Source organism: Rhinatrema bivittatum, chromosome 8, assembly GCF_901001135.1.
Source record: "Rhinatrema bivittatum chromosome 8, aRhiBiv1.1, whole genome shotgun sequence".
NCBI lineage: Eukaryota > Metazoa > Chordata > Amphibia > Gymnophiona > Rhinatrematidae > Rhinatrema > Rhinatrema bivittatum.
Window position 1 is genome coordinate 49657711 of NC_042622.1, and position 8921 is coordinate 49666631.

At 45.6% G+C, this 8921-nt stretch overlaps 1 protein-coding gene across 2 annotated transcripts in view; it reads right to left on the reverse strand.

Annotated features, from left to right (window-relative positions):
- The window catches only part of AAR2 (AAR2 splicing factor), a 31876-nt gene extending 23865 nt beyond the window's left edge, over nucleotides 1-8011 (reverse strand). The window contains exons 1-2 of one of the 2 annotated variants that reach the window (XM_029613141.1): nucleotides 7877-8011; nucleotides 5246-6021 (exon numbers count right to left, since the gene is read on the reverse strand). In XM_029613141.1, coding sequence (XP_029469001.1) covers nucleotides 5246-5993 — 748 coding nt within the window. In that variant the 5' untranslated portion in view covers nucleotides 5994-6021; nucleotides 7877-8011. Of the gene's footprint in view, nucleotides 1-5245; nucleotides 6022-7836 lie in introns of both variants that reach the window. The other variant, XM_029613142.1, reaches the window with a different exon arrangement.
- Nucleotides 8012-8921: the final 910 nt, after the last annotated feature.

The window sequence follows — 8921 nt, forward strand, 5'->3', positions numbered from 1 at the left end:
TGTCCGTCTACCTAAAATCCTTCTCTTTTTTTTTTTTTTGATAAATTCACTTAACTACCCTGTCAGCAACAAGAAGCTAGACCCTAGCACAGACTGTAGGTTTTGCACCTCTCCACCTGCTGGAGACAGAAGAATACTGCCAGGCTGTAGATGGCACCAGCCTATATAAGGCAGAGTTTTGTTTGGTAAACTTCTGTCTCCATCTGCTAGAGGGGGGACAAAACCCAGGAGTCTGGACTGATCCAGGTACGTACAGGGAATTCAGCTTTCTACCTAAAAGCCTAAATTTGGCTTCCAGAACCTCTCTCCCATATTTTTGTATGTTGTTAGTTCCCACATGTACCACAACAGCCAGCTCCTCCCCAGCATCCCCACCACTATTATGGTCGACCTAACCCTTCCCTCCTGGGCAATAGCCCTGGGAGAGACATCCTCGGTGCAAGAAGACAATGCATCACCTGGAGAGCAGGACCTTGCCACATGATCACTTCCTGCTGTACCAAGTTGATGTTCTCCGACTAGGAGACCTTCCTACTCTAAGCAGCATCGGGCCTCCCAGACTAGAGTTGGGACTTGGCTACTATGTCCCTGAAGGTCTCATCTATAAACCTCTCGGTCAGCCTCAGTTCCTCTTCATCTGCCACTCTAGCCTCCAGAGATTGGACTCTGAGAGCCATGAGCACCAGGTGCACACATACAACCTCTCACCGGCAGGTAAAAGCAAGTTTGCTTACCATAAACTGTGTTTTCCGTAGATAGCAGGATGAACTAGCCATGTTTTATGGGATGTCCAGCGGCCTCGCATAGGACCATGTTCCCTCAATCCATAATAAAGCCAATATCAATAAAAGTTGGTGTCATCTTCTTCTGGCTTTTTTTTTTTTTTGCTCTCTTGCCTGTCCAGGGAGGTGGGCAGGCCAGCACAGCTAATTCAACCTACTATCTACGGAAAACACTGTTTACGGTAAGTAGACGTGCTTTTTTCCTGTTGATAAGCAGGCTTTCCAGGAATCCCAGGGCCTCCAAGCATTGGATGGTCGAAATCAGGTGACATTGCAACTGGGAGGCACTCGACGCAACTATGAGCTAGTCATCTAGGTAGGGGAAGAGCTGGATGCCCTGCTTCCTTAAGTGGGCCACCGCTACTGCCAGACATTTCATAAACAGGAGGGGGAGGACCTTGTACTGGTAATGGCATGCATTCTCCTGGAAACATAGGTAACACCAGGACCCAGGGTGCATCGGGATGTGGGAGTAAGCATCTTTTAGATCCAGCGAGCACATCCAATCACTGGGCTGGAGGAAAGGCAGAATAGACTTGAGAGAAGTCATTTTGAATTTCTCCCTCACTAAGAATTTGTTGAGGGACCATAGGTCCAAGATTAGATGGAGTCACCAGTTTTTCTTGGAAACGAGAAAGTACTGGGAGTAAAACCCCTGGTTCCGCTTGGGAATGGGTACCTGCTGGATGGAACGGCGCTGGAGCAGGTCCCGAACTTCAGCCTGGAGCAGGGTTGTCTGGTGTTGGAACCCAGGGCCTCTCACCAGGTGTGGAAGAGGGGGTTTGCTTTGGAAGTTGAGTGAGTAGCCTTCTTCGACAATGTAGAGCACTCAATGGTCAGAGGTGATTGCCTCCCAAGAGCTGTAGTAAAAGGATATTCGTCCTCCCACTGGCAGATATGGCAGCGGCCCTGCCCCAATCAAAAACCCTGTTGTCCCTTCGGGTCGGTGGGCTGAAGGAGATGTTGTTGCAATGCCCGTGGCCTGCCTCGAATTGTGGGCTGTTGTATGGTTGTCTGCTAGGCTGGAAGACGGGTGGGCGGTAGGACAGGTAAGGGCGGAATTGGCACCTTTGCTGGTATGAGCGCCGGTAGCTGGAGGGGTACCGCTTGCTGGTATTCCGCTGCTCCCCCGGAGATGTGAGAGACAGGACCGCCACATTCTATTCTTTCAACAAGGAGACAGTCTCCTGCAGATTTTCATCAAATAAGATGTCGCCCTTGCAGGGAAAATCTGTGAGCTTTTCATGGACATCTTCGCGTATGGCGCTGGCCCTTACCTAAGCTAGCTGTCGCACCACAATTTCTCCTGCTGATGTTCGGGCGGAAGTGTTGAAGGCTTTGTAGATGGATCGAAGCAGATGCTGCAAACCTTCCTCTAGATCAGTAAATGGCTTCGGTGGAGTCCTGTCCGAGGCAGAGGGGATGAGGTGGGATTTTAAGGCTTGAAAGCACTCGTACAGATAATGAGTGATATAAAATTGGTGCTGCTGCTATATTTTGGCATTCAATATGAATAACCCAAAAGAGGCTGAAATCTAGAGATCAATCACAAGAGAAAAAAGGATGCATCCTCCAGGATTTCGCATACCAATTTCCGAGTTGTGGATCAAGATAAGTGCACGCATTAGTTATATTACACTGCTTGCCTTTATTATATATCTCTGTCCGGAGAATCATATATTTCACACAACCTATGATTAGACAAGCCCAGTGCTCCACGGGCTTGACAATATAAGCCATTAAGCATATGTGGCCAGATATGACGGTTGCTAGACTCTTCCTTCTATAGAGTTCCTACAGAGCTGAATTTCTTCTCTTGTGATATTTTGGCATTCAGCATGTTCACCTGATACGTCCACTTCCCAAAGTCATCCAGATATTTACAGTCCTTGCCCGAGGTGTTGGAGTGGAGGCGAGTATTTTTTGAGAGCTTCATCGCAGACTGCACTACTACTGAGGCATGGGGGAGCTGTACTGTGTTGTAGTAAGGGGACTGCCTCATATGGAACTTCAGGTCAATCTTTCTTGAGGTAGGCTGAATCGAGAATGGGTAGTCCCAAGCTTTGGCCATTATTGCATCCAAAACCACATGGTAAGATAAGGCAGTGGGCTGAGTTGGAACCTCAAGTATTTTTAGAAGGCTCATAACTTCTGCTCGAGGGTCTGGGATCATCTTCGTTTTGATACCAAGCCTAGAGCCCACTTTCTCCACAAATTTCGAATATGAAAAGTCTTCTAGGGGAGAGGAGGGCTCTGGTTGCCCTTCAGGTGGGTCTGAGGGGATCCCCGTGGAGGAACCTGGGAAATCCTCTGGAGGCGTGTCAGGCTGAGGTGACGAATGGAGATGTCTCTCCTGGTACTCCACTGGGGAGTATTACCCAGGAGATGGTGAATTACTTGGTCTTGGGCCCAGAGGAGAGCCCAATGAATCCTGCTCTACTGCCTCCCATGTGTGGAAAAACTGAAAGAGAATTTGGGAGATTTGCGTCATGGCTTGCGACGCTCTAGGTTCTAACCAGTTCCGTGCGTCACCCTTTAACTTTGGTGGGCACTGCTGCCCTCAGGATGTCCGAAGGCGGCCCATGAGCATAGTGCTCTATTTGATCCTCCCTCCCAGAAGATTTGTGCTGCTTGTGCAGGGGTTCCTGAAGTTGAGGGGAAGCTCTCCTGTGTTTGAAGACTGAGGACAGGTCAGAGAAAACTAGCTCAGAAGAGCTGGAAAAAAGATGCTCCGAAAGCAGCTCCACATCGGACAGTTCAGCGTCCAAATCTTCCAGGGGGCATCATTTGTGATGGCATGACTCTGCAGGCTGGGGTGTCAGAGTTGCCGAGTGCGTTGAGCATTCTTCTTGCGTCGACTGTGCCGCAGTAACCTGCATTGGGTGGGAAGAATGGTGCCGACGCGCCGGTGTGTTGGCAGCACCCGATGCTTCCTTGTGTCTATCATCTCTTGGCTTCGCCATCGATGCATGTGCCAGTGGATGTACAGACAGCACTGGTATGGCCTCTTTCTCCAATGGCAAAACACTTGTGCATCTATCCAGCACGTCTCCCAACGCATACCGCTTTTTTTCCCGCTTGGGCCCTATCCCTGGCCTCCGGGTCCTTTCTAACTTTGCCTGATGGCCCTGGGGGCTGTAGAGAGGATGCCCATTGGATTTAGCCAGTCTTCCCCCCCCCGAGGATCCGGCAATTAGTGGGAAGAATGCTGGTCTAAGCCCCCTTCTTTCAGCAGCGTGATCTTCTGGGCCCTTTGCCGCTGGGCCCTGGGGGACATTCGGCCACAGTGCCGACACTTGGCCTGGTTGTGGTCCGGGCCCAGGCATATATTGCAGCGGCTGTGGCCATCCCTGGCCAACATAATTTTGCCACATGGGCAAAATTTAAACCCTAGAGGGTATGGTGGCATGGGGTCGAAGAAGTAGGCAATTTGCAGCAACAAACCATGAAAAAGGAGTCTGAGCCAAAGAAAAAAGTGGGAACCGAAGGATCTCTCAGAAACTCCACGTGCGCAGAAAAAAAAAAAAAGAGACCGAGGTGAAAATGGTGCAGCCGCACAGAGCAAAGCTCTGTGAACTTTTGGAAGCTCAGTCGAGGCCGCCACCTAGTGGATGTCCCAGAATACATGGCTAATTCAGCCTGCTTATCGACAGGAAAAAAATCATACATGTGACATTCGAATCAGAAGACTGGAAGACCCCCCTGTTGTTGCTGGATTGCAGCCTTCATCTGAATTTTGTTGTGTTCTTAGTTAAGTTTAAGTTGCCAAGGGAAAGGAATGTGTAAATAAGGGTCCTTTAAAATTACTGGTATATTCACTATTAATCTGGTAGTGACCTGCAACGGGATAATTAAACTTTTGATAAGGGCTGGGGCAATCCTGTGTTTTAGATAAAAGGTGGATTGATTTTTAATATGAAAGCGTCTCCTGCCTATAAATGAAAGGATGAGCTAGGGGTGGGTGGGAAAAGAAACACACAGAAACTCTAAGCTATTACCTACTTTTTGGCTAGCTTTTTATAACAAATACAGGAGATCCATTCTCCACTACCTGGATCTGTACTTATCGACCTGGTTAAGTAGTTTTTGACCTGAACCATTCCAATTGTGTATCTGCTGTGCGCCAAGCAGAGAAGGAGCTTAAATTTGTTGTTAGAGGTGAAGTTAACCAAGTGTTTAGTAGTTGTTTTGTAAATAAATGAGTTGAACCTGCATGACTTGGGTTTAATATTTCCAGGCTGGCAACCTGACATATACTAACAAGCAATACTTTGCCTAGCATGGCAGTCAAATAGGATTTTAAAGTGTCAATCATAAAATTCCTTACTCTTCAACCTAACCTGAGGTGGCTTATTTCTTTTTTTGTTAAGTCTTCTGCAATCCTATTTTGAATATTAGGCTCTCAAACTCAAAATTATTGTGCAGCTATGGACATTATCCTAAGGCAGCAGATTCATACTAACCAAGTATATCCTGGGGCTGGCTGGAATAGTGCTCATTGATTATCATTTCAAGGGCATAGCTAAGGTCCATGCTGTGCCGTGTTATCTCTGCTGGTGTGGCCCCATCTGGATACATCTGGGTGGGTACGCAGGTGAACCGTATCTCTGTTCCCTTTCTCTGTTTCATTTCAGGCAACCGTGCCAGGCCCTCCTGGTAGCTCTTGCACTCAGCATCATAACGGGGCAGGTTCTGCTCTACCCTGTCCTTCGTGTGCCTCATGGCGGCCACTGGCAACACCTCAGCAAAGGCACAAATCTGCCCACTCTCTGGCTGCAGCTTCTTCATCACCGGCTCTGTGATCAGGCTCGTGAGCGAGATCCACTTCTTCAGGGTTGCATACGGGTAAGGCCCCAAAAACTTGTCTAAGTTCTGGAGGTCTGCACGCATTCTTGATATCACCTCTTCTGGTGCTGGAGTGAGGTCCACCTGTTCTTCCTTAGGGTCCCAGTGCAGTACTAGAAGGTCTCGCGGCTTCAGATTTAAGAAGAAGCCTGTGCGTGGCCCAGTTTCCTTGCTGTTATGTGGGCTGGTGGAGCTGTAATAGATGAAATGAATACCAGGGGGGATCATCTTGACTCCCTTGAACCTTGGCCCCACCTGCCAGTTGTTGTAGTCAATTCCAAACTCCATCCCGTTGGGCACATTGAGGATTATAACGGTGGCCCCCTCAAAGAAGAGCCGTTTTGCAAGCTCTGGGTCCATATCCATGTCTTTGTCTCAGCCTTGCCTGGCCACCCTGAGTGTAAGAAAAGAAAGATGAAACTAAGTCGCCTTTAAATTGACAAGACTGAGTTTCATGACATTCTATTGGAAGGAATATATGAAGATAAATTTCCTCCAGGTCTTAAAGCATGGGCATTTGCCATCAGCTCAGCCACACTCACCGTTTATACCATCATCACAATCATAATGAAAGGACATCAATAAAGTGACTCAGCAACCACAAAAATATAATATACATCATAAAAATAACAAAATAATCAAATGGAGATGTTCTATTTACAATTTTTAAATGTGTTTTCATTTATTTTTCTGTATTGGTTAATTTGCTTTTATATGACTTATGCTCTATAAATTTTAAATGTATTCCTTTGCATTTTATTCATAAACCAATTTGATGATATGCAGAAAAATAAAAACACAACTAATAATTCCTATTTAAGTACACGCTACACACTCCTTTCCTTCCTCTCATGTCCCCTCTATGAAGTATCAGCACTTATATGCAACAAAAAATGAAAGCCAAGTGTGGGATCTTAGAATGAGAATTACTATGAAGCCAAAGAGCTGGGATTGCCTAACCCTAAGAGTACCAGGTATAACATGCTTCTGAAACAGAGTGCGCGTGCTGTAGGGGAAATCCCCTCCCCTAGGAAAGCATTAAGGTCCTTTCTTTGTGATATAAAAGTCCAAAACCTTTCCTCAATCTTTCCTGTTTTAGAACAATGGTGAAGAATAAATATGTAATAATATGAACTTTTCCCTAGTAACTCTAATTTATACAGCACTCCTGACACAGTTTCAGAAGAGACAAATTTGGCTATGCCAGTTTTTTAAATTTATGCTGCACTGCATTGTGGTATTTGTAGTCCTGTTTTTTTTAAAATTTTAATTCAGTACTACAAGTACCAAACTGCAGCAGGAGGGAATATAAAAAACTAGGGCAGGCTTTAAGTTGTCTTCCAAAAACTAGATCATTAGACAGCTATTATTTCAATATTTATACTGCACCCAAACCAGGGCACTTTACAACAAATACCATACGAACAAATCCCTGCCTATAGAGCTTTTACAATCTAAGAAGGTATCCGAGACAGTAGCTGTGTGTTATCTTTAACTGTGGGCCAAAATATTTATGATTTTAGTGATAAATCTGACACTTATTTGGCTGGTCTAATATTGTTCAGAACACTTCAGCCCTCCCCTCAGCTAAATAACCTTAGCACTGATTTCCCACTTACAATGGCAAACATTTCCTAGAGACAGGACTTTTTTTTCTTGGCATACTATTTTAATAGATACGATTTTGATTTTGGTTGAACGGATCGCCTGATAGCACCCAGAACCCTCTCTTGTTAAAGAAAAGCTAACATCCATGTAATTCTCCTTGGTCCATCCTTTCTAGATCACAGAGAATAACTGAAGGAGCTGGGGAAACAGTTTTCAAGTGCCAGATAGATGGTGACACCTGCTTCTTGCTGTTAGCAGAGAGGGAATGAGATGTCCATGGAGATTAGGCTTGCCCTCTTACCCTCGGGTCCTCTGAACAGTCTGATCAACACCTGGTTCACCTACGCCAGTTCATGCACTGAGCTGTAGATCTGAGTTCCCCATTGTTCTTAAGGAATATCAGAATTACAACTCCATGCATGCACCAGGGTAAAAGGGAAAATGAATCCGCCTCCTTGGTTGAGCTGGAGGATGATGTGGTATCCCTAATAGCCTAAATTATTGAATTTTAACCTTAGCCTCCAGGCTCTTCTCCAGCACCGGACAAGCCCTGTCAGCTGGCTAGAAGGCACCAAAGAAAAGAGAGAGCATTAGAACGTACCCCATGACAAAAACCAGTTTAGATCCAGTCCTCTACTTACCAAGTACGACCCTATCCTCCGGTGCTCTACTTGCGAGCAGAGCAGACCAAGCCACTTCCTGTGTGCAGCAGGAAATAGAGCCCTGACTGCCCCCAGCGCTCCACTACAAAGGATCCTACCGACGCGATCGTGTACACAAGACTTCACTTTTTGTTTTTAAAGGTGACGTCACCAAGACTGTTTGGGGGTTGGTTGGTTTGGTTTTTTTGGGCGGACCCGAAGAGGTTAACAGGGACGGGCGGGCGAGCACTAGATATAGAGGTCTGAGCCTTACTAGTTATACACTTTTTCTCTCAGCTCCCATCATTTCCCCACCAATCTCTCCTCGACAAACCCCGCAACACACTGTTCCCAGCAATCGCTTTCTCCTCGTCAATCTATCCTCAGCAGTCTCTCTCCCAACATCTGCCCTGTCGCCAGCAATTTCATTTTTCTCTCTCAACCTACTTCGCCCCCGCCATCCCCCAAGCAGGCCCTGGCAGTCTCTTACCTCCATAACATCAAGGTAAGAAAAAGTAAACAATGCACAACATAATAATAAAAATTACTTACATCACTTTACAATAGCTTTATTTTAACAAAAAGATATATATATATGAGATCACAATATAATAATCTGTAAATGCAATATTATAACGCTGGAAGTATCCATACCAATATACTTGCCACACATACATATTCATTCATACCACCCCTAAACTCACAAGTAGAACTAAAAAGCAATAAAAATATTAATATTCATGCCAAGAGTACATCAGGAAATGCTGGGGAGGCTGGAAACCAACCATAAATATTTCCAAAGAAATTGGAATTTCCTCCACTTTTCCAAATTATTTTTACGGGTATTTATAAAGCCAATGAATATCGCAAATAGGATATGGAGAAGGCACATGCAGACCCGAGTTTTGAACTTCAAAAATACAGACTTTGTTGAAATGGGGAAGTACCTGGAGGTAGAACTAAAAGACTGGGAGAAAATGAGAGAGGTGGAATAGTCGGCCAAACTAAAAGGAGCAATTACAAAGCAACTAATCTATATGTTAGA